At 38.0% G+C, this 26,871-nt stretch overlaps 1 protein-coding gene across 1 annotated transcript in view; it reads right to left on the bottom strand.

The window, feature by feature from the left end:
* Positions 1-26,871, bottom strand: part of LOC140746114 (uncharacterized) — a 52,664-nt gene that overhangs the window by 1,418 nt on the left and 24,375 nt on the right. Inside the window, exons 5-22 of the mRNA XM_073078123.1 lie at positions 23,128-23,512; positions 21,560-21,715; positions 20,904-21,089; positions 20,320-20,444; positions 19,059-19,218; positions 18,106-18,201; positions 17,589-17,713; positions 16,539-16,680; positions 15,302-15,478; positions 14,323-14,454; positions 13,682-13,819; positions 12,816-12,978; positions 8,967-11,684; positions 7,588-7,692; positions 7,153-7,271; positions 5,273-5,411; positions 1,187-1,291; positions 152-275 (exon numbers count right to left, since the gene is read on the bottom strand). Coding sequence (XP_072934224.1) covers positions 152-275; positions 1,187-1,291; positions 5,273-5,411; positions 7,153-7,271; positions 7,588-7,692; positions 8,967-11,684; positions 12,816-12,978; positions 13,682-13,819; positions 14,323-14,454; positions 15,302-15,478; positions 16,539-16,680; positions 17,589-17,713; positions 18,106-18,201; positions 19,059-19,218; positions 20,320-20,444; positions 20,904-21,089; positions 21,560-21,715; positions 23,128-23,512 — 5,295 coding nt within the window. The remainder of the gene's footprint in view (positions 1-151; positions 276-1,186; positions 1,292-5,272; positions 5,412-7,152; positions 7,272-7,587; positions 7,693-8,966; positions 11,685-12,815; positions 12,979-13,681; positions 13,820-14,322; positions 14,455-15,301; positions 15,479-16,538; positions 16,681-17,588; positions 17,714-18,105; positions 18,202-19,058; positions 19,219-20,319; positions 20,445-20,903; positions 21,090-21,559; positions 21,716-23,127; positions 23,513-26,871) is intronic.

Here is a 26,871-nt window from a genome sequence, read left to right as displayed (position 1 = left end):
TATTCTTACAAGGCATAAGAAATTCAATCAATGTCATTCGTTAAAAGACAAAACGATATTAAAAATGGTTTTAAGATTTATTCGTTTTACCGCTAAGGGGTTAAATAAGCTATGAAAGCGGCTTACGAGTAGGAAAGTATACATTAATTACCTGAAGTTAGTAATATCGATGTTGTTGTACCCCATAGTCTTCTGCTGACACCATTTCAATAATGCATTGCGTTTCGAACCACCGTTCTTCACTTGTAACGCATTTAGTGGATCTTTTCTCTCACCTATAATTAAAATATTAGCTATTTATAAGGTTCAAACCTCTATTACAAACGTTTAGAATGGATTAGTACAAAGGAACTTTGTCCTTTTACAACTTTAAAGAACTTAAGACCTTACATTTTGTAGTGAAAATAGTATCCAGAACGGTACCCACGTACGAATGCTTTATGTGTTACAATAATTGGTATTTTTAATCTGCAAATTATTTCAACTTTTAGGAAACTGTTGCCTAGTAATAGGGGTTAATTAAACAAGTATTGTTTGCATGTTAGTCACATTACATATAGTATTAGCCTACCGAAGTATTGTGACTTTCCCCACTTCGTCACGAGATGGCGCCACAAGTATTTCTGAGTCACGCTATCGAAGTTTTCTACGCAACGCTAGAGATCTTCCTTTTTAAAAACATCAAACCCAAATCTACTACGGTGATCTCAGTTTCTTAACCAGAACGTTATTTAAAGGATACCCATAGGCGATGATCATAATACCAGTTCATCATCAACCCCATTATTGTCCCACAGCTCGGCATGATCCTCCGCATAACATAGAGGAATCAGACCATAATGGACTGCACTAGCTAAGTCCAGATTGAGAAGTCCAGAGAGGTCATCTATAAATTACTTCACACGATTTTCTTGATTTTGTTACACCTCTCGAGTCCTTGTCACAGTTGGTTACATTTGAGACCCTGCTTAGTGTGACATCATATATTTTGCAATTTTACATCTAGAAATTATTAAACTAGAATATAAGTTCCGCATTTTTTTAATTGTAGATTGTAGACCGTCACGAAATTTAGTAATCCCCCTTAATCAAACAATGTGACACTGCGTCGACCTCCCCGTACGTAATTCATGGATGACCTCTCGTTACCCTTGCGATATTTTTTTGTCGAGCGGCTGAAACTCACATATATCTCCATAGCTGTTCCGCCTGACGAAGGACTCCATCGCCTTCTGCTGCAGCGAGGCGAGCGCGCGCTGCTCGTCGGGGATGTTGGCGCCGCCCGCCGCCTCTAGCGCGAGCCAACCGCGCGACGGCAGTACAATCAAGCGAGAAGTTAAGAAAACGGACGCGTTAACTACGGAACCGCGATTGGTAAAAGGAAGAGGGGATGGCGATTTGGACATGTGTGATATTTGTGTAATTGATTCTAGTCTAGTGTGAATTAGGAATTGTGTTAAGAAAACGCACGCGTCAACTACGGAACCGCGATTGGTAAAAAGGGGGTATGGATGTCTTGTAGAGGAAAGGTGGGATAGCGATTTGGATATGTAAGTCAATGTAGGTGTTTCTTTAACAAATTGATTGTAATGATTGTGTCAATTAATTAAGCGGTAAGTTAAGAAAACGGACGCGTTAACTACGAAACTGCGATTGGTAAAAGGAAGAGGGGATGGCGATTTGGATGTGTGTGATGTTTGTGTAATTAATTCTGGTGATAGTGTAAATCCAATGTTAAGAAAACGCATGCGTTAACTACGGAACCGCGATTCGAGAAGGGAAGAGGCGATTTGGATGTGTGTGATATTTGTGTAATTGATTCTAGTCCAGTGAATGAAATGTTAAGAAAACGCACGCGTTAACTACGGAACCGCGATTCGAGAAGGGAAGAGGCGATTTGGATGTGTGTGATATTTGTGTAATTGATTCTAGTCCAGTGAATGAAATGTTAAGAAAACGCACGCGTTAACTACGGAACCGCGATTCGAGAAGGGAAGAGGCGATTTGGATGTGTGTGATATTTGTGTAATTGATTCTAGTCCAGTGAATGGAATGTTAAGAAAACGCACGCGTTAACTACGGAACCGCGATTGGTTGAAGAAAGGGGGTTTTTGTCAATTGACACAGGAAAGATGGGATTTACAGGTATAGGTGTGTGTAGTGTTTAACGAAATTGACTCATGTGTAGATGTTCGTGAGTTTTTATTGCAATTGATTCTTGTGATTGTGTGAATAAATGAAGCGGGAAGTTAAGAAAATGTATGCGTTAACTACTGAACCGCGATTAGTAGAGATAGGGAAGAAGGGATGGTCGGAACTGTTTAGGTGTGTGGTGAGCATAGGTAAATTTTTTCGTGTATATGTACATTCTAAGCAGTCAGCTTTTTGTTTGATTAATACTGTTGTTTGCATGTGTAATTGTTAAGAGTTGTAAAATATGTTGTGTTATATGGTAACTAAGGTTAACGACATCCACAAAATTATTCGGTATTTAAGTAATTCGTAAATAAATTAAAGGGATATTGTGATAAGGAACTTTAAGGAAAATTGTTATATTTTCGGTAAATACGGTAGTTAACCTGGGTTAATTTTGGAAAAAGGTTTTTACTTGGTGTACAAGTACTATTTTTATTATTTATACTTTTGTACTGCCATCTCACCGGTTCACTATATATGATTTGATGTCCGTTTATTTTTTTTACTACAATATGTATAATAATTGTTTTTAAATCAATTGTTTTAATAATATAATCACGTCGCTATACAAATACAAACACGTCACTTGGTCCATTCTAATAAATTAAATTTAAATGGAAAAGTAAAACCTATATACATTCCTTATATTTAAAAAAAAATAACGCAAGTATTTTTATATTAACGATTACTTCATTTTAATAGTGATTTTGCTTACAATACTTCAAATCGCAATTTATAATTAATAAAATATTGTCCAAAAAATAAGAATTTTACCGAAATGTGGGTACTTGGACAAATCAAGCTCCGGAATTGCGGGTAGGTTTAACTAATTTTATTAACATTCTAATGACTAGTCATATATTCTAATTCTATTAATCCTAACATAAAAACATGACATTAACTAATCACTAAAGACCATTTTACTAAACTATTTATATTATTAAAAATATTTCATGAAATATAATTGATATATTATATTTTAAATATCTTTTAAAAATAAACGGACATAAACCCTTAATATTAGAAGCAAGTCGCATCACTGTGCTAGTTACAAGTAGGCATTATTAGTGTAAATGGACATCGTACAATAAAACCACAGACTAGATAACATGTAGAAATGACTAAAGATTTATATAAGGAAATTGTTGAAGGATTTCTGGCAAAAGGTACAAATGAACGGTTTTTTATTTACGGTACAGGTACCATATTTAACTGAGCGAGACTGTTCTTGGGTAGTGTAGATTTTGAAAATCAATTTGGAAAAACGAAACATTAAAATATAGTCATTGTCTTTTTTTAGTATAATATGTTGTTTTTTACATTAAAAAAGACACAATGAACACATATTTTAATGTAACTATTACGTTTATTTTTTTATTTGTTTTTTATTTTTTAGACAAAATTCAGCAGAATAGATTGAGTATGTGACACAAATCATAAACAACACAATGACAAACAAGCATCAAACATGCTTCGACCACAAACTACAAACATTTCTACTTGTTATCTGCTCTGTGGTAAGTTTATCAGAGACAGGCCATGCATATAAGAAGAGTGACAAAAATAGAAAACCCCAGATTGTTAGTGGAGTACGTATATATAAAACTACCTACACATTACATATACATATAATATAAAGGTTTTTTAACTAGTATATGATATAAAAACTAATAACCCCGTTATTCAGCCCGAAAATAAAATGTATAGAAACTTTAATAAATATGAAATTCATTTAATTAGTACGAGATCCTTTAGAACCATTTTAAAATACATTAAGTACTGATGATACATACATTATAATAATCCATTTTTTGTTACAAAAATATACCCACCGTTAAGATTATTTACAGTTATTTACATAGAATAATTTCATTTATATACATAGAAAGAAGTATATAGATTATGAAATTAAATTAATTGCTATTTATTTACCATTAATCGCCCGTTATTATTAATCAATCTATCCAATTTTGCTTGACAAAGATCGAATTTTAATAATTTCTAAAAAGCAGAAATCTTCAAATATCAATCTTTAGTATGCAAAAGATCGGATAGATCGTTTATTATTAACGTCGTTAATGATTAACTCTGATAGCTAAGATAGGTATTATAAATTAAAAATAAAACAAATGCTCGTGCACGCATATAATAGAACCAAAAAAAGAAAATAAATTAGATGACACAGACACACACGCACGCATTGTTAGAATAAAGAAAAATAGGCGTGGCTTAGGCGCCTTTGTCATGCCGCCATGCTGTAAGAGAAAAATATAAAGCAACAACTTACATGCTGGTCAAAAATAAGTAATTTAAATATCACTTCAGTATTATAAAGGTATTTTAACGGTTAATTTGACACGTGAAATCTAGACTTTTAAAATAGCATTATATAGGTTTTAGTTAGTACGAAATACATGTAATAAAAAGGAACAGATTATAAGAAAAATTAAAATCCTACGAATGTAATATTAAAAATATAATTTCGATAGACTGATTTTCTCATGTTTAAAATAAAGACAGACATGTAGACTAATGTTAGATAACAATCTTAGAATTAAGATTTTTAAATTTATTTATAGGCGTCTCTAAGGATATCGTCACTGGAAAGGCTAAAACCCTAAATTGTAACACCAAAAAAAGTCTAACACCCTAAATAGCTCTTTTGCGCGTTAATATTTTAGCCTTTCTACCACGGTATAATTTGAGAAAATTTATATATATCTTTCTAGCTAGAGTTCATATTAAACTAGAAATAAAACTTAATATAACTATAACGTAGATATAGTGGTATCACAATTTTACTACACAGTTAAATGTAAGATAACTGTATTGTTAACTCCAAATGTACGCTCGTGTATTAGACTACCCAGGCGTGATCGAAGCATAGGATTTGTCACAGGGCATATTTGGTTAAAATAGACCATGCAGGGTTTTTCTTCATAAAAAAAATCTAACCAAGTGCGAGCCGCACTCCACGTGGGGCGGGTCATGACCCTTGTGCCCCTCCCCCCTTGGGACCACGCCAGAAACTACCTTAATCAAAACCATGCAACATCGCCACCTATCGGGTACCAACCTGTGGCGCTGGGCGGGGCGCGGGCGCGCGCGGCGGGCGGCTTGGCGAACGCGGCGCTCGCCAGCCCGTTGCTGGCGGGCGCGGCCGGCTCCGGCAGACCGTTCTTGATGCTGCTCGTGTTCGTTGCTGGCGGTTGCGCCTGGGAAATTCAGTTTTTATCTTATACTAGTGGTGCCCGCGGCTTCGCCCGCATTTTAAAGAAATAATACGACATATATGAAACGGAAAATTTGTACCTGCATTGGAATGACAGTGGTGCCATCTGTCGAAAATTGGTCTTACCAAGCCCTCGTAGGCTCTTGGACAACAACTTTGCTAAAGATCATCACTTGATTAAATGCATAGTTTCCGATTCTATAACTACTTACAAATTAAAAATAAATTTAAAATAAATATAGTTTAAAAAACTAAAAAACACGCTTTTATGTTAAAATCAACTAAAACGCAAAAAATAATCTTCAATCTAGGAATCAATTAAGGAACAGTAAATAGTATCATTGTGGAAAAAGTGTGGGGTGCTCCATTTATCAGGTTCGAAAAGCGCCCCACACTTTTTCCACAATTATACTATTTACTGTTCCTTAATTGATTCCTAGATTGAAGATTATTTTTTGCGTTTTAGTTGATTTTAACATAAAAGCGTGTTTTTTAGTTTTTTAAACTATATTTATTTTATTATTTTTAGTATTTGTTGTTATAGCGACCACCATCATGCATCGTTTGTAAAAAAATCAAGTGTCTATCTATTACGGTTTAAGAGATAAAGCCCTGTGACTCACGAACAGACAGCGGAGGGTTTCGTTTTATCCTTTGAGTACGGAATCCTAAAAATCATTCTACAAGATGGCATTATAGATATGTTTCAGTACATTTGAGTTATAGGGAAATAATATTATTATTTTCCAAAGCTAAAAATCAATCTAGTAACTTTGCCTGAACGCTCCATAAGGCGCTTTCTCTCGCCTCGAAAATCGTTAATCCTGAGGATATTGATAAGGACAATGGTACAAAATTATTAAAATCGTGTATTTTCATCGGTCCTCAATAAATCTGCAAAGTTTGAACGAAATCTGGCCGTTTAAAGTGGGTCAAAATCGCGCCCAAATAAGTCGGTTACAAACATACAAACAAACATACAGGTGAAGCTAATAAAAAGCGTGTAAAAACCTTTTCCCACGGACTAAATTGTAAACCTAAACCATTCTCAAGTCCCCTTGAACGCACACAACAAATTTCATCAAAATCAGTCCAGTCGTTTAGGAGGAGTTCAGTGACATACACACGCACATAAGAAATATATATATATATAAAGATTATCGGAATTCAGACATTTTAATATGTAATTGGTACTCACGATATGCCGTTTTTAATTTCTTTCTTTTTGCCGATAATTCGAATCAGTTGAGTGGATCGGCGAACTGACAGTATCGTCGTGACCACATTACGTATTAAACAGAGATTGGAAGTTATTTAATTAATTAGTTATTTATTTATTTACAATCAATTAATTATTGCATTACTTGTTTAGCAACTTAACCGCTTGGCTTTTTAGTTATTTAATTCGCCATAAGTTTTTATTAATTATTAACTTATACTTCAAATATTTCTCTTCAAATTTTAGTAACTATATTATATAGATAAATAATTAATTTGTTACTCTGAAAGAATTATAGCGCACTTTCTAGTAGTCAATATTATCGTAATCGTAAAGTCTATATAAAACTATCAATAATTATCAACATTGAATAATTTTATTAAAACTTAACTTTACCGTAAACAATACTACAACTGCATTTTAATATAGCCGAATAAACAGGCCTGAACTCAGAAAGCTTAAATTAAATATATCATTCGTTGAAACGTATATTTTGAGTACGTACCTGCGGCCACTCAGTGACGGGCGTGGTCGCCGGCGACTGTTGCTTCGCCGCTTTAGCTGCGTTCTCGATACTTTCGATAAGGGATTTGACTGACAGCCGCGAATCTTGTCGACTTACACCTGAGGAAAATAAACATAAAGAAAATAAAATATATGTTAATTGCTGTAACAAATAAGTATACAGTCGACATGATGGTAAGTAGTCCAAAACATCTTGAATCAATCCTAAATAGAATTATAGTTCTGCCTGATGTCAGCTACAAGTGCGTCTTTACCCTTGACGACTAAGTTCTTCATGATACTTGTCTATTCTCATGCCACTTCCGGCACATCTAATTTGCTTTATAACAGCAGTGTTAAACGTATTTTATTGTGTTCTGGTCTGAAAGGCCACGCCTACTTCTGTAATTCTATAAAATATAAACAAAAGTGATACCTTTGGTCCGCCTATGAGAAGCCGCTGTCGCCATGATATCTTGCAGCGAGGCGCTAGTGAGCAGCGGCGGCGGCGGCGGAGTCTCCTCTGTCCGCGGCGGCATCGCTGTCAAACACAACGGCTACTTATACAAGATTGCTAACACGATCAAACTTACTTATACAACACTACCACTGTGTATGATAAGCTGCTCTAAATTGCTTATATAACAAAATTACCTATTGTTTACATATAGGAAATATTTATGTTTCGATTTGGATGTGCTAACAAAATTTTATAATTAAATACAGTTGAAGTGTTTGTTTTTAAAAATAAAGATTTTCTGGACGATACCTTTTATTTTGATTTTTATAAGGTAATCCTTAAACGACAGGACCGATGTTGACATATACACAAAACACATATATCCTACTCCAAAGACAAAGTACAAGTGAAAGGATAAATTTTTAATAATTCTTGTAATAATCTTGATGAGACTAAATAAAATAAAAACTATTTAATTTGTATTAAAATTTGTGAATTAGGATGAACTGTTATAAGCGGACATAACAATTTTAATTCCAAAATAACTTCTATTCGTATGATGATATCGGTCTTTTTTGGGATAAAATACTTTCCCTGGATTGAATTAAATGTCATTTTATAGAAATAATAATCGTTTAAACCAACACCTTATAAAACAGCGCAGCCATGCTATCAATAATTTAAGCTGTGTTTGCATTTTATAAAACAAAGCTCTTTGCAATATAGTAGAATATAGGATACAACTGATATTAAGTGCAACTAATTATTATTATATTTTTGTTGGAAATACAAAAAAAAATAATTAATATTAAATAAATAGTCTTATCTACCTCTTTCCTCCTTTTATTTATAATACAAAAAATGAAATAATAATACTTTATCTTGAACAGCAGTGTCATTTTCTTTAATAGCAATTTCATAATACTCATTTTACGCGTAGGAAATTGATTTTTTTTCCATAATACGTCTAACATTGTATATAGGTATCACCTATAAAAAAGTGAAATCTGTCCTCTATAATATATAACTCTAAGGAATGTCTTAAATATATACGAACTCTAAATACATCCAAATATTTTCCTATTGTATAAGCAAATACGTTCAAAAATCAATCAAAACCAAAAAAAGAAAACCAACAAACCAAACCTATCATCTGTTGTGCTGAAACAGTGTTCAAACGTTAGAGAAAGCCACCATCACCGTTGCGATTAACACCATCACCAATCCAAACCAACCAAACCAAACCGACACCGCCACCAAATGGAAAACGAACACAAAAACGTCACACGTATTGCGAATAAACTTCACACGATGTACACAGTTATTTACACAGAGCGGCACACGGACCAACTTACGTAGCGGCCGGGGCGGCGGCGGATCGTTGAGCGATCGTATTGGGTGCGACAGTCGCTTGTGTTCCAACGTCTTCCAGTGATACGCCTTGCGGTCCAGGGAGCCTGTGTTCACCTCTACACTCGGCGCCCTTTGCCCTTGGAGGGACCATTTCCGTAGCTTCACTTCGCTTTCTTGCTCTGGTCGGTTCTTCTCCAAGCTTTGCACTATATCCCCTATTGTGTTGGTCGGTTTTTTGGCTATGAAGACGTCTTTCGCGCTCGGCGACCGAGATAATGTTATGACCGATTTAGTCATGCTCGCCATCTCTTTTACTATGCTCGTTGTGTTTAATGTCTCACTGGATGTCGATTTCATCTCGTATTTCTTCGGCTTTTTAGGCCTCCTTGGTACTTTTAGCAGTTCCTCTCTGGTTATCGAAGCGAAATCCTCAACTTCGGACGATATGCTACGGATTTTATCATCATCGGCAATGTTATTGTTTGCAAGCTGGTAAGTAGACATCGGCTGACCTATCTCTTCATAATAATTCTCCTGCTCCGGTTCTTTCTTTGGTGCAATTAAGGGAAGGAACGGATTACTACTAAGTCGTTTTACTTCCTTATTAACATTATTCACTGGTTTTGTTGTCGACTGGGCCGTGTTTATCGTAAAGGGTACATTTTCCATGGGTTGATAGTATTTGTTATCTATCAACCACTCTGGTGATTTGGATAGCTTGCCAACATTCGATTTTGAGGCATCCGATGGCTTCGCAACTGTAGGTCTCGTGGGCGCTTTTGAAAAATCAGTCAAATTGTCATTGGAGCCTGGAAATTTACTGGGTAAGAACGGTAAAAGTTTCGCTTTGCTATTCTTTTGAAATAAACTCCGCTTTTTGTTCTCGATATCGGATTTCGAAGGTCCCGACGAAGAGCTCGCGTTGGTATCAGTCGCAATAACCTGATCAATGTCGTCGTAATACACTGTACCCCGTTTGTTTTCTAGTTTTTTCTCATAATTTTCCACCGCTATCCTATTAGGTTTAAAGTAAAACGGTTGTATTAACACTGGGCTTAGTATAATAGGAGATTTCGTAGGATCTATACTCGCGTTCACAATATTGATCGGAGTTAAGAACGTCTTCAAGCGATTAACGTCTGTATTGAACTTGAAAATCGGTAGATTACTCTGAGTGGTCACTGGATTAGATAATTCCGCTGACGTCATATCGTTCACAGTATTTATTTTTAAGTGATAACTGACGTTATCGTCGATTCGCTTATCTTGGGCGGGTTTCACATCATCTCGAGCGCTTTGATTGACAGGTACTCTAAAAGGATTCGTATTTTCCTTTTTATTTATTTCGTTACTAGTATCTTGGGGACATGCCGTTTTTTCATTAACAACTGGGTTTTCTGCGCGTTCTTTTACTGTGTCAGTAACTTTAATATCTTGTGTGATTTTACTATCGTGTTCAGTACCAGATACAAGTGATTTTGGTGAAATATTCTCATTAATATCCAAGTCTAGCTCTACTTTTTCTCCGTGTAACACAGCTTTTTCTACTAAATCAAGTTTTCTAGAATGTTTATCATCTGAAATTATAGTTTGGGAAGGCGTTCTCTTTATTTTGCCACTACCCATGATCCTTTCTATGGCTGCTTTAAAAGTGAGTTTTAGTTCTTCGTTGACTCTTTTCAAATCTTTTTCGACGTTTTCGTCACAAACTGATATTGTTACCGCATCTGAAGGTTCAATAATATTTATTTTACTTTTAATATCATCTGGATACGGATACGGTAAGATATTTTCAGCCTTCACAACAGGTATTTTGTTATCTACACAATCAAATTCTTTTAAATTATCTTCTGGTTTCGTTTTATAATCTATACTGTCATCTTTCACACGGATTGGTATTATTAAGTTGTCTTTATCGATTTCTATTAAATTTCGTCGTTTTTCAACCGGTGAAAAGAAGACACTATCTGACCCTTCAGTGAATAAAGAAGTGTCGCTATAATTACTGTTGTTTCCGAAAAAATCTATGCTAGTAGCTTCTTTTAAAGCATTTTTGAACTCTCCATTCGCGTGTAAATTTTCCGTACTATAAGACTTTGGTTTTCCGTGATACAATCCTGAAAGGTTTCTACTAAAAATATTTCTCTCTCTCTTCTCTCTATGGGCGGGGATTGCAGATTCCGACTGAGTAACTAATACAATATTGTCATTACTACTACTATTCGTATTATAATTGCTATCGCTATCAATCAGATCATTAAAACTTTCATCCACTGCGTCCTGTCTTTGGATCTTTTGTTCACAAAAGTCAACAGCATCTTGCCTCTTCAGCTCTTTGTTATCAAAGAGGGGTAGGACGGCTTCAGCTAACACTCTATGATTCTCATCCGAGCCTTCTGAAGACCTATGGCTAACATCGTCATTAGTTTCATCCATTGTAACATTTTCTACGTTAAATGTAAACACCTCTGGTACTATTTCATTGCTGTCTCTTTTATTAACATTACCGTTAGGTTTGCAAAACGCTTGATCAACTAAACTGGTCTCATTTGTATGCGGGTCGGTTACACTGTGAACTCTTGAAAGATATCGTGTTCTTATATTCCTGAAAATGTCTTTAGGCGAACTGTCGCTCTGTTGGTCTGTGCTATCCGAATCATTTACTTTTTCCATTTCCTCAGAACATTTCTGAGTTTCCAATGTGTCTGTACTGTCTACACCTGTTTTGGTACATTAAATAATAATTAGATATTTCATATTAACATTCATATTATTCATAGTATGTACACGAACATCTGATGGCATTTCTAGTAGACTGTTAGTTCTATGCAACTACACTTTGAAGCTCGTTACAAAGTATTAGTGCGTGAATATGCCAGTTAATTTGTCGAAGTTAATTCTAACCTTTATTATAATGTTTCTAACTACTGCACTGGGAATTTACATGCAAAATATTATTTAATGTTGCCATGTAGAACATTCATTAAACATCAAATATGAAGATCTATTATTTCCATTTAACCCAACAATTAGTAACAAATTGACTTGTGTATATATTTTTATGTCAATTTTACAACACAAAGTGAAATTATAATTGAATGCATGACAATGATGTCACTAAAATAAGTCATAATAATTCATTCAGCCAAATATAATCAAATCATACTAAAGATAACACTGTAATGAAAAAAAAGCAAATTTCAACTAATTTACACTCCAATTTCAAAAAAATCAATCAAGCAATGGAACTACCAATCAAATCTACATCTTACACTACGCATGCGTGCCTTCCGTAGTAATGAAGGCGATTAGCGATAAAACCGACAGATGGCGTTACTTGTCACATGGTGCGTCTAGAAGTAAAAAATGAATCAATTGACTTAGTAACGGAATGAAGCTACAGCCATTTCTGTATTGTGCTAATCATTGAATAAAATGTATGTAATGTATTATTTGAAATATTTTAGTTAGTTTGACCCTACGTGACGGTTTCTAGCCAAAATTTAGGATTTTTTTATTCATGTGTCTATTTGGCACCCACAATGCAGAACAGTATGGTAAAGTATTTATTTTATTACTAAAACATACAGTTTAATTTACCATTATGACTACATAAATCGCTACACACTATTACGCTTATTTTACACTTCCCCCTATAGCAGATCCAATCCCAGTGAAATCCGTCCGGGCAATTAATCCGTTTTACCGTAGGATTGAACTGCGATTGGATCTGCTATAACATAGAATTGGGATTGAAAATAGAACGTTGTTCCTACGTAAATAACCTAAAGCACACCTTTCGACAGTAGCGCCACCTATCGAGCGTACATTCCGAGCCTCACTCCACTCACCCTTCATGGAGTGTATCTGGTCCTCCAGCAGCCGGATCCTGTCCCTCGCGACCTTGTTCTCGGACACGAGGCGTTCCAGCTCCCTCTGCGCTTCGGTCTTGAAGTCGTTCGCCACTCGCACCGTCATCAGGAGGTCACTCTGGAACTGTTTCCATTCGGCTTCCTGAGTACAGAAATGTTAATTTTTATGTTAAGTACATGGAAGAAAGATCCTATAAGCGTTAAGGTGGTAGGACTAAATAATTTGGAGCGTATTTATTCTGAAGAACAATACACATTACCATGAGGTTGTTCAGTGCCTTTTAACTAACCCGATCCTTTTAAGCTCGCTATCCAATTCACAACACAAAACTTCACTAGCTCCCCTTCAACTTCTTTAATTACAACAGCACGAGCATCTGGTCTTTAAATTAGATGCCCGAGCCTCACCCGTACCCCGCCTCTCCTGACGTCACCCTCCCACTTTCAACAAATACTCCACTACCCTCTATCTCCACTACTCTCCCCCCGCTTTCCCCAAATTGGGTGCGAACGTCCATCTGCCGCTCCAGCTCCGCAGAACGAGCTAAAGCTTCACCCGCGCGGCTCATCAGCGCCAACTTCTCATCAGATGCCACTTGCACCTGGTCACTTACCATCACACAGTTCAGCGCCTTTTCACCCCTTCCCCAACGTCCTATTAGCCTTGCTATCCACTTCACAACACAAGAATTATCTTCCCCTCAACTTCTTTAATTACATCAGAGCCAGCATCTGGCCTTAATATTAGATGATCCTGAGCCTCCCCCTGTACGCCCCTCTCAGGACGTCATTACCCTACTCTCCCCCAGCTCCCCTACTACTGCCCCCCAGCTCCCTATACTCACATCCCGCTCCCGGTCTCGTTGCACCTGCGCGAGGCGGGTTCTAGCGTCCTGCAGTTGCCGCTCCAGCTCCGCAGCACGAGCTAAAGCTTCGCCCGCGCGACTCATCAACGCTAGTTTTTCGTCGGATGCCACTTGCACCTGTGAGCAAAAATGTCAAATAATTAAACGACATCGAGGACGAATAGTTGAACTAATAAAATAATTTTGATTAATTAACGGATAACTATATTGAAGAATGATTTTATAGTAAAAAATATCAACATCAAGTAAGAATCTAATGTTCTATCTTTATTTTTCTGGAATTAATTACTGCTAGTATTGTAAAATATTATAATACACATTATAAGAATCTAATGTTCTATCTTTATTTTTTCTGGAATTAATTGCTGCTAGTATTGTAAAATATTATAATACACATTAAACAGTTTCACTATACAGGCTAGTAACGCCATCTATGTTGATTGATTTGTAGTATGTTGTTTTAAAAGTCAAATAAAATTAATTCTTTCCAATTCGTTGGAAAACGAGCTGTTTTATTTACAAATAACAAATATCTATGGTCAGCCATAGGCACTTACCATCAGACTGCAAACTACATGTTTGATGCTATTTCCATTCTATAAAAAAAAATTGCAGCTGACCTGTATCTGCAGCTCGGCGGCGTTCTCCTGCGCGGTCTGCAGCTCGGCCTGCAGCGCCGCCTTCTCCTGCCGCAGCTGCTCCAGCTGGAACTCCAGCTCCGAGATCGTCGACTTGGCCGTGTTGCGGGACACCTGACACAAAATTTTTATTTCATCAGAATGGCTGTTATACTTGTCCCGTACCTAAGTAGTGAGCTGAGTTACCTAGTTGCTAATTTTGACCTTATTAACGGATTATAGTGCAATCAGCATGCTGTAAGCAGCATGAACCGCAAAATGAGTAGAAATGTAGAAATGTGTAGTTGTAGTTTTCACGGTGCGATTTATTTTCGCTCTAGTGTGATTACGTTTTGTTTCCGCTGTGACGGTGGGCAGCAAATATTTTTTTCTGTCTTTCGTCATACGTCAACTATGTTAAGTAATTTCATGAAACAGATTTTTTGCGTCCGTAACTTCTCACTTTGAACTGCACCGCATTCGCGGCTTCACGCTAATGTTACAACACTAGTTGTTAGATTATCTGATCTTTGTAATGACCAGAGCGTCATTCAACCTAGCTACCATATTTGTATGGTAATAGCTCACCAGCGCGTCATCTTGCAGCTTCCTAACGTCGGAGTGTGCGCGGTCGAGCTGCCGCTGTGCGTGCGCTAGTCGCTCCGCTAGAAGTTGTTGCGCACTACTAACATATATTCCGTAGCAACGTAAGGGCATACTAACGCAGCTATGTACCCGTGGCTGAGAGTGGGCAGCGGTCGGAGGCCTGGAGGGGGCCCGCGCTGTCTTTGTTCCGTTAATATCTATAATTTGTTATGCGACGCGATTCGTTTCTATATTCAGAGTGGACTATACGTATCAACTCACCAGCGCCTCATAATGCACGCAACCCAGCTATTTCATACGTAGAGTACGTATAAACTCACCAGCGCGTCATCACGCACTCAACCCTATTTCACACGTAGTGTACGTATCAGCTCACCAGCGCGTCATCGTGCAGCTTCCTGGCGTCGGAGTGCGCGCGGTCGAGCTGGCGCTGCGCGTGCGCGAGGCGCTCGGCCAGCGCGTGCGCGCGCGCGCCCGCCGCGTCCGCCTCGCGCCGCGCCGCCGCCGCCGCCGCCGCCTCCGCCGCCGCCGCGCCCTCCGCCGCGCCCGCTAGCTGCACGACATGACACGTACAGTCAGACTTGTTTCACGTATGTAGTACATGATAACGTCCAATGAAAATGTTTTAAGCCTGACCCAACAGAACGCGTATTTTAGCGCGGCGCTGAGCGTTAGAGCTAGAACAAAATCGTAACAGCGCGCTCTAGCGCCGAGTTGTGTTGTACTGAGTTAGTACTAAGCAGTCACACACAAACGAGTACGCGACGCCTGTCGTGGCGCTCAGCGTTCTTGTCGCCAAGCCTTGTATTTTTTTAAAGATTTGCGTACAAGCGTCATCAAATGGGAAAAATTACGCGCAAGCGTACTCATACGTACGTACGCGTACCGCTCTGTAGGACCGCTTTCTACTAACTAAATACAATACAACTCAACGGCGTTAGGATTTACTTCTAGCGTTGACGTCCTAGCACGGCAGTGTATTCTAAATACACATTCTGTGTAGCCAGACTTTTAAGTATTAACGAAACCGAAAACACAAGTTGTTTGCGATTCCACTTTCCCGCACTGTAACACGCGTTATATCGCTTATTCCACTCGTGCGACATTGAAACCGCTCATGGATCGTTATCCAAATTGTATCGTCCTTGCTGACAATTGGAAGCTGATCACGTTTGTATGCTTCCAATTATTGACTGATATAAAAATTGCATTATTTAAATACTCGCCCGCATATATTCACTAATCTGTGTATGTAGCTTAGTTGGATAAAATCGGTACTTACCATGATTTTTTTAAATATAAAAGTAGCTAAAGACTAAGTTGGCATGCCTCGACTCTTCGAGGTGTAGATGTAGAAACTCGAAAGTATAGTAGTATACATCTGTATGCTACTACATTCTTTAAATTGAAATAAATAAACGCTAAACATTGCTACTTCCAGAAATAAAAAAGTATAGCGATAGCGACTCTGGAGTCCACCATAAAGTGGAATCATGAATAGAAAACTCCTTCAAAACTCATCCATTTTCGGGGCTGGTGAGCTTTCACGTTTACTTCGCGCGCAACGTTAGTATGTGCACCCATTGCACCCACTATAACTTGACCCCCCTCACCTTGGCCTTGGCGGCGTCCAGCAGCTCGCCGAGCGTGGTGAGCTGGTGCTGGCGCGCGGCGGCCACCTCCCGCGCCGCGCCCGCCTCGTGCTCCCACTGCAGCCGCTCCGCCTCCGCCCGCTCCAGCGTACCCTCCACCACCCTGGGGAGACGAGGGTATGATGGTATGTATTTTAGAGGAAATAAAAAAGAAGCCGCTACGGCCGCGTTTCCCAACCTGGGGTTCGCGAGTGTATGTATGGGGGACCGCGGTGTCATCTCTAGACTATACATAAATCGCTCATCAAATGCAAAAGGGCCGCTTTACTGCTTTTTTCAACCAAACATCTATGAGAAAAGGCATTCTCTACTCTTGTTTATACAAAAAACAAAAATACAGAAACAGATTACAAGTAAAATCGGATTGGAGATTACAGCTTAGTAGAAACATCAACCTGAATATCCCTGATTTAGTTGCAAAAAAAGCAACACCAACCTTCGCATTAATTTTTTTTCATATTTTTCATAATAAACCTTCTGTATTTGTTTTTTTACTGTTTATTTTATTCAGGGAGTCCGTGAAAAATGTGCTTGATTTCCTAAGGGTCCGTGGACTGAAAAAGGCTGGGAGACGCTGCTCTACGGGTAGTAGATAACCGATAGATAAACATATCGAGTTTAAAAAAAAACTTATGCATAATCGAATGCTCTCCCGCTCACCATAATACAATGGAGAGATAAAAATTGATAGAAACGAAAGAATCATTTCTAGCATAGATTTTTAATAACAGTTTAATCATTCCATTTTATTTAAATTAAAAAACAAATATCCAGATAAATAAAGACAATTTATTTTATTGGTTGTTTAAAAATATCTGCATTCTACAAGGGCCTTTTCTGTGACCCATGTTCTTTATACTACTATTTTTTTAAATAATTCACTTACACCCATTCACAACAATCAATGTTAACCAATTTACCCTACCACATTTACGGAATGATAAAATATGAACGGATAAGTTTGGATTGACCCAAAAGTTCCAAAATATACAAAACCAAACGACATCTTACCGTATCCTCTCATTAAGTGTTTCGTTATCTTTGGTTTTCTCTTCTAGCGACGCTTTAGTTTCGTTCAAATCCGCCTCGAGCTGTTCCTGCTTGCTCAACAGATGCCTTCTTTCTTCTTGAGAGAGCTGAAATTAATTAAAAATATTTGTTATAAAATGAGATAGCTTTCAAAAATAGCAAGCTGGAGTGGCAATGGGCTGGCAAAGTCGTTCAGACACAAATGATATGGTAAGAAGGTCTTCGAATGGAGACCGCGTCTGGGCAAAAGAAGTACCAGATGCCCTGTGCCAAGGTAGACTAGAAGAGGATGGCAAGAATCCGCTGGATTCAGACGATTAAAGCCCAATTGGACTGGCACAGATTCGGGAAGGAAGGACTATGTCCAGCAGTGGAGATTCAAAGGCTAATGGATGGATGGATGAATGGATGCATGGATGGTTGAATGTAAGATCGGAGCCCCGTAGAAATATACAAAATAAATGCATTCATAAATTTGTCATAAATATGTTCTACTTACTTTGAGGACAGCGAACAATTGTTGATCGGGATCGCTGGAGACCAGCGTCTCAGGTTCCACGCCTTCCCTGAGCAACAGCTCCTGGAGCGTGTCCACCTGTAATAAGTAATATAAATACGGGTTAATATAATCATATAATGTGGATATTGATGGAGTATTTCCACTATTGGTCAAGAGATAGCACCACTAGTATACTGAATAACAAAATTATGATTTCTATTCTACTTGGGCCTTCAAGACCAAATCCTAAACTTCAAGAAATTGCGAAAAATGGTCAATGGTTACAAGGTCCATTTAGATAAAAAACTATAATAACTAACTATAGTCCGATTCATAATTAGGTGTCCAAAATGTAAACAAAGGTGTTGACCTATCAAGAAAATATGTGTCAAATGGTAGTTTCTTATTTTTGACAATATTAAATTAATACATCGATAATAAAATAATAATCTAAATAAATTAAAATCAATTCACATTTTCCAATATTTATATTAACTCAATTTCATTTTATACAGTAATAATAATAAAAAACAAGATTTATGAGAGAAAATTAAATTGTGATAATGGTCACACAATCGGCATCCAAAACATTTTTTGTGCCGCCATTTTTAAGTTTCGTAGTTGATATTATTCATTTTCGTGATCGTGATCGAAGTCGAATTTCTTCTAGTTTTCATAGTGCGTTTTTTTAAATTGTGTGCAGTTATTAAGTTTTTGTTTTATGTTGAAATTTGTGAAAGTTTTCGTTTCTTGTTAATTTGTTAAGGTTTGCAATACCTGTCATCGAATTTTGACAATGACATTTCTTTGTTTACATTTTGGACACCTAATTATGAATCAGACTATAGTTAAATTTGAAAGAAGAATCCCTGTATTATTGCTATCACTTACAAGGATGAAATTCTAGAAATTAATGACAAATGAAAGACTAAAGGAAAAGGTTTAGTTGATACCTTAGTCCTGCTATCCTCCAGCTTCTCAGTCTGTCTGCAGAGGGACTCCAGCAGCACCTGCTTCTCGTCCGCGAGGCGCTCGTTGTCCGCGTGGGCGTCCGCCAGCTGGGACTGCAGGTCTGCCAGCTCCGCCAGCGTCGCTTGCAGCTCTTCGCTTGTGCTGGAATACAAGAATGAATTCGTGCTTTATTTATTTATCTTATAAAAAAAATCTCGTGTCACAATGTTAGTTACCGTACACCTTCGAAACGACTATACCGATTTTCACCAAATTTTACATGCACATTCAGTCTGAGAATCGGCTACTATCTATTTTTCACACCCCTAAGTGATAAGGGTTGTTCACTTAAAATTTTTTATTTATATGGCAACACAACATTTGCCGGGTCAGCTAGTTTTTATTTATAAGTTTTTGTACACGGAAAAGTTATCAATAGCAAATGTAGACTTCCAGCTACTCATCAAGAGATGATACTGCTGAATGGTAGTAACTATTTATTAATCTGTGGCTGAATCACGCTATCGAAGTTTTCTAAACATCTTGCATATATAGAAGCTCCGAACTGAGACTGATGGAGCACGGCCGCTCCCCGGGTATGATCACCTAGCCCACATGAACATCTCCCTTTGCCAAGGCAAACATTATAGAAATACCCTACAAAGGATTTATTTGGTGAGGTGTGGTGTAGGATTATTGGCGAAGTTATAATAGACTCCGTAATAAGATATTATTAAGTATTGTTTCATAATAATATGAGAATTATAAACTCCTTATTTTTATTAGCTTGCCACGGCAAATTATAAACTATTCACTATTTAAATTATCGTTGAATATATTAAATATTTCGACATCATTATTGGTACACACATATATTTCAAAATTTGTATAACAAAATTGAGTTTTTCCCAGATTGAAGAATCGATTGATGAATATTGACTGATTCAGCCTAACACGATGTAAGTAGATCAAATTAATATTGAATGATTCATCTTACGCTAATTCACTCAATCTTCTGCTATCAAATGTCTACCACATAAAAAAAGGTTTTGCAGCAATCGCCACATCTGAATATGCGTGATTATGACAGAAAAAGTTGAGGAGTCGCGTTTTCAGATTCTGTTGTGTTCTGTGTTTCAGATGTGACAGGATTAATTAGTATAAGGGCAATCATCGTTTTGTGAGAGTCTTGTAACATATTGTTCAAATACTGATCAGGTCATTGTATGTGAAAGCTCTGGCGAAAGATAGTCTACTACGAACCTGTAATGGTGCTCCTCCATCTGCAGGATGCGGTCCTGCAGACAGGCCACGGACACCTCGCTGAGCGACGACGACGAGTGCTTGTCCCACTCCGGCGTGCTCGCCTCGCCGCTGTCGCCTTCGCCCTGGAACATAGTATGTATATATATATTTTAAAATATTTCTCAAGTTCTCTGCTTTTTTTGGTGAAGACTTCTGTTTGGACTAAATTGTTAAGTCATTATTGCTAAAACATAAGGACAATTTTAATAGAGTTCTTCGATGAATGGTAGCCCCTTTCAAATCTGTATCTGGTCCATCATAATCGATATTTCTCGATCTACTCGCTGCCGCTTCTCGCTGTCGGAGAGCGGTGAGTGTACCGACTACTCTCCTATTCAACTCAAATTGTGTAATAGCTATAGAGGCCGGTATAGGTTAGCGCATCCATCGCGGCGCCGGCGCCTGCAGCAGCTGCCGCTTCTCGCTGACGGAGAGCGTCGAGGTCTCTCTAACTATTGATCTACCCTTAAAAAATCCCTCCCTCCCCCAACAAATGTCCAAATACATTCACAACTGACTACTCTGGAAGCTATGATACTCACATTATGTGCAAGAGCTATCGAAGCCGGCGCAGACGAGTGCATCCTCCTCGGCGCCGGCGCCAGCAGCAGCTGCCGCTTCTCGCTGTCGGAGAGCGGCGAGTGCGCGACGCCGCGCAGCCGCGCCCGCAACGCGCCGTTCTCGTCCGCGAGCCGCTCGAGCGCCGCCTCGCGCTCCGCCTCCGCTGACTGCGATAAAATACATTATTTATACACGCACGCACATAAAAATAGACAAACATGCGTAAAAAACAAGTCATGTTATTGTACGTATATATAGAAACGCCTAGAAAACAGTCAAATTAAATGCGTATGTTACGTATCCGTATTTTACATTTTCACACGCACATTTACATACGTATAAATACTCTTATATAATTTAAAATTGAATGAGCAAATCCTTATAAATTATTAATGAATATAAAAAATATATTGAATTAAAAAAAACGTTAAGAGCTGGAAAATTAAGTTTGGGACAATAATATGTTTCAAATGTTTTTATAAGACATATCCACAACTATTTGTAAAAATTGCCCCACATTGCCGAACTGTTGCACCAGTTTCATCTATATCAATGTATCGTGCTCCCACCGCACCAATTCTATCTCCCTTAGTCCTATCGTTAGCCCATCTGTAGCAGTGAGACGGATGTTAGTTACCTTCATTCTCTCCAGCTCAGCCCGCAGTCGGTCCGCCTCGTTGGCGCGCTCCAGCAGCTCCTCTACCTTCGCCTGCAGCTGCGCCCGCTCCATCACGCTCGCCTCCAGCTCCCGCCGCAGCGACTCTATCTCCCTCACTCCTGAGGTTAGCGATGCCTGGGGGAATGAGAGGACCAATATTGAAACATACTAGATAATAAATGGAAGATAAGTGGCCCCTTTATAAGATTGGAATAGGAAACGAACTTGTAGTCCACTTAGTAAGAGATCACTGTCGTCCGGGAACATCTGTGGTCAGCTCCATATAATTGTGACAGTTTCTACCAAAAGCCGATTACAAACATTGTCACACCCAAGGGTCTAGAAGATCTCCTTACATGTAAATCAGCTGACATCCCTTACACCGAAACGCACAATTGCTTCTTGCTAAAAATGGGTGTACCTGGCGGGGATACCTTCCTACTGAAATCATGGTTCTATCACCTTTCAAAAACTTACAACTTAACTTCCAAATAATTAATGATTTGAAAATTGATGTTCAATTCGATTTAGGTGTACAAAATAGCACGATGGACACATAGCAAATCAAGGATGAACTAAAACATAAGCAGGAACCAGTAATAGTTATGGTACACCCACTAGGACCGAATGACAGAACCGTTAATAGGCCTACAAATGCAAATTCCATTATTTGTATGCAAAAACTGTATGTTTAAAGGCCATCCGGTGTTGATGATTTAAATACATAAATTGAAAATACCGACACCATTCCTGACGTAATACAAAGCATCGTTAATAGTATTGGAACTGAATTTGAAAGTGTCGGTGTGTCAAAGGCATTTTATTAAAACTGTTAATGTTGCAAGAGTTTTTTTTTTATTATATAAAGTAGCAAAAACGAGGCCTGGGAGCTTGATGGTAGGTGGCTACTGCCGCCAATAAACATCTGTAATGAACCCTGGATAATATTAGAGTCCTTCCCTCAGGTAGGACAGTAGGACCCTCATGTAGGTAGAGCAGTGCTCAGATTGCTCAAGGTACTTTGCCACTCCTTAGGGCCAAGTTAGAATGCCTCGGATAAGTATGTCTCCCTTACCAGACCCGCCAAAGCAGAACACAGCAGCGTTTAAGATCGATGTTATTATGCAGAAATAGATATAGATTTATATAATAGACTTGTACTTAGCAAGAATAACAATCGAATTTCCTGTCCACTTGATGACATGTGGTAATTTTGTAGAGTATACCCAACTACAATCAATCTTAAACACATATCACAGATACAATTGCTTTGTTATCCTTGAATAAGGTGGAACACCTCGTGTAACCATATAACATCTCTATGTTAGTACATAACTACCATACCATACATCATAAATCCATAGTAGAACACAATGAGTTGAACATTGCTGCTACATAACAGAACTTTGTATGACGGTTGAGCAGTCAGTGTCATTATAATATTGGTCTATTACATTCGTATTTATAATTCAAAAAATGTATTACATCGCCAAAAAATTTAACGCACTGCTCATAAATTATTTAAAATTCAATCAAAGTTCACTCACCTCAGATGGTACTCTAGGCCTGAGCTCCACCTCCTGGAAGCCCGGCATGTGTTCAGCGTTCAGTGTCACAGGCAGACTGATGCACTCCTGCGAGCCCCGCTCCTCTAAGGACCCAGCCCCCAGCTCCTCGGCGCTGCCGTAGTCGTGGGCGCGAATCTGCCCATCGTCGTACCCCTCCAAACTCTCCCTCAACTCAGGATCCTCTAGCACGGCATTGTTGTTCCCCAAGTCTTTCTTCTTGTGCGCCTTGTGGAGCTTTTCCTTCGAGCCGAAGATTTTCAGCGTCTTCTCCCTGGCCGGCGCTACCTTGTGGTGCTTCGAGTCGAGGCTGGAGACCGAAGGAGCGCCCTTCAACGTGCTCTCCTGTTTCCCCTGACTGGGCCCTCTACGGAACAACGATTTGAACTTCATCATCTTGACGCTATTTCATTTCATGTTCGTTTTCGTATCACTGATCGAATTTTTGTATTTGAATTTGCATAGCCCGCGCGTCGGTCACTGTGTCTGTTGCGTGATCGGAATTATTAGATGTGAACACATTGTTGTTACCGTCGTGCCAAATGTGGAGTTTTGTGCGTGAAGTCGAAGATTGTGTTAAGCATCGATTGTGCCGGCAGTTTAGAAGATTACGTCTGACGAGACCTCAAGGCAAACTAATTTGAGAGAACGTTACGGCCTCTATAGGCATCGGAATGATCGCGGATAATAGGCAATGAATGAATTGCATTGTCTTATTAGATTGTTTGAATTACGAAACCGTGAGTAGCTGTTAAAATCGCGAACTTATAAATAGTTTATCAATCCGTCAGTTAATGTGTTTTCGCTATAAAATATGGAAATGACTGAGAATACACCGGTAGGTGTTTATTGTTTATTTATCACATTATCAGCGTCCGTAGATAGACAGACAGTAGATATGCACTTATTTCCATTTAATGAGCTAATAAAGTAATTTAGATCAATAAAAGATAACATTTATCTTGATACTACTTGCATACATTGCAAATCGATGTTGCATTTTTTCATAATGAAGTAGATATGACTACTTGACTACCTGCAACCAATTTTGTTTACCTTTACTTTAACTTCGTATATAAACGCACTTAATTAGAAATGCAATGTAAAATATTGTGTACAAATCAACCCTAGGTAAGGTAAGAGTCCTATCTACGGTCGATCACAGATGTGTAGCTACCCCTGAAGAGTTTGTTAGAACGCCTCAGATAAGTATGTCTGCCCTACTACACCCTTCAAACTGGAACACAACAGCGCTTAAGACTGCCGTTATTGGGCAGAAATAGGTCTGGTCGGAGACAAACCACAAAATGCTCTTACCCATTCAACAGGGTTCCCATTTGACAATACCCTTTGAAATTAAATCGACCGTACATTTTTACCTTTGACACAGACATTGCTGTTCACACTAAGCGACAAGAGCGGGTTTTGTTCATTAGGTCAGACCACCAGATTGATTGTCATTACAATGTAAACAACAAGATTTGTCAGTGAACGTACGGTATCACTGAGATCGACCTCATATGAACAGGCCCATAGGGTACAAACACCGCAACGTTACATACATTAGGTACATTAACGTATGTAGAGTCTAATGCTATGAGTCAGCCGCTTCTAATTAAGCGTCTTATTAGGAGCGGGGCGTGAGTTGAGAATTTTAATACTAGTTGCATACTAGCTGACATGTATGTGTTCCTTCTAGTTGTAGGGTCATCGGTTTTACTATCTACAGCATAATAGATTTGGTTTTCTAGTATGAATTACGACCTCTCTTACTAAATGATGCGTCTGTATGCAATTCGATTCTCGGGCAAAGCTGAATTCACGATGTGCGTATTGGCAAAATAATTGTCATTTTATCTAAGGATGAATAAAAACATCGTGAGAAACCCAAGACTAACAACCCATGTTATCCATTGACTGAGAATAATTTTAGCATAATAAAATATTTTTTATTTATTTAAATACGTAAATTATAGTTACAGGTTATTTTGTTAAGCCGTGTCTATTAAACTCGAGGTAGCCCTGAAACATCAATCTTTAAGGGTCTCCCCACATATTTCAACGCCGAATCGACTTGAAGCGGTCAAAAAAAGGTTTTTAAAAGGTTTGATCTCTACGATACAAATCACATTCAATTCTTTTAATGACATTAACTTAATTATAAATATTATACTAACGTATTTTTAGTAGACCGACGGACTCAATTATATTCCATTCGTAAAAAATGACAAACTTTTGACGCTACACAATGGTATGTTTTTCTTGCTTGAGTTCAAATCGATTATATGTGGAGAAGTGTGTGGAAACCCTAAGTAGACATTGATGCCAATAGTGAAACCGCATTTTAATTGCAAAACAGAAGCATATATCTAAAACATGTGTCGTTCGTAAACATGATATGTAGGTACATAAAAACGTGGTAGAATTCTTCGTGATTTGAGTGCAATGGCACCGCCGTCACACTCAATTCTGCCTTATAGCTATACTTTAACGCTAATGCTGTATTATTTATTAATTCATATGCGTTATTATTATTTTCTTGTGTTCCTTACTAGGTGCATTAAAATTTGGTTAAAAACAAATATGACATGAAGCGTTTGATTTTAGGTTTAAGTAATAGCAACAGGACCATTTGTAATCAACTGCATATAGAAAATGAAGTTGTCTGAAGAATGATGTCTGAAGTTGATCACAGATGCGTAGTTGCTCCTGAGGACTAAGTTGGAACGCCTCATGATATACATATTAATCTAACTAAAGCAATCCTGAAACCAGAACAGATAAACGCCAAACTACTATGAAGTATAATAATTACAATCCGGTACTATAATATTTGTTTATGTATTTGAATAAGTAGGCCCCCATAAGTCTATTTAAAGTAGTTAAATACTTTGCGTTTCATCACATTTCTCCTTTAGAACTCCAACAAAACACATTGTCAGTAAAACCGCACAAAAGTAAGTAATATCTATTCAAAGTTATCAATTCGCCCCTAATCCCCATTCGATGAATCCCCACGCCCTGCTTTCCCCATGCAAATAAGGGGAACGTATCTAATATATATCCTGTTTTGAGAACACTTAGAATTCAATGACTGCCACTCCTATTGCCCTTTCATTTTATTATCTTTGAGGCAACTTCATATTTTATAATTACAAATTAGAAGCAGTGATTGCCTAGCGGTTACTCGGCCTCTTGGTCGAGGAGTCCGAGGCTCAAATCCCCGGCACGCACCTCTGATTTTTCAAATTTACGTACGTATTAAAAATTAATTATCTTGCTTAAAATGATTGAAGACATCGTGAGAAAACCTGCATGTCTGAAAAATCTTTAAACATAAAAAAAGAGTTTTCAAAATGTGTGTGAAGTCTACCAATACGCACTTGGCCCGCGCTGTTGACTATGGTCTAATACTTTTGATTCTGAGAGGAGACCCGTTAGACCAGTGCCGATAATTTTTGAAACCAAAAAAAATTACAGTAGGATGAAACCCATTAGAAAAGGAGGGGAATATGATCAAAATGAAAGGAAAAATAAATTACAGACGATCCGAGTTCGGGAAGTGGAGGGGGTGAGTTTTTAAGGGTAAAAAATGGTTTATCTTGATTTCCGGCAAAACTACAAGTCCTATGGAAAAAAGTTAAATGGCAAAGTTGTAGGTAATAAAAAGATCTACAACTTTTGTATTTGCAATTTTTTCACATAACCTCAAAATTTTGGTGAAAA

This window comes from Epargyreus clarus, unplaced genomic scaffold (genome assembly GCF_041222505.1).
Source record: "Epargyreus clarus isolate Ecla_fem2 unplaced genomic scaffold, WU_Ecla_fem_2.2 ptg000012l, whole genome shotgun sequence".
Classification (NCBI taxonomy): domain Eukaryota; kingdom Metazoa; phylum Arthropoda; class Insecta; order Lepidoptera; family Hesperiidae; genus Epargyreus; species Epargyreus clarus.
The sequence above is the reverse complement of the archived record's forward strand: the minus strand, read 5'-3'. Positions and strand labels throughout refer to the sequence as shown.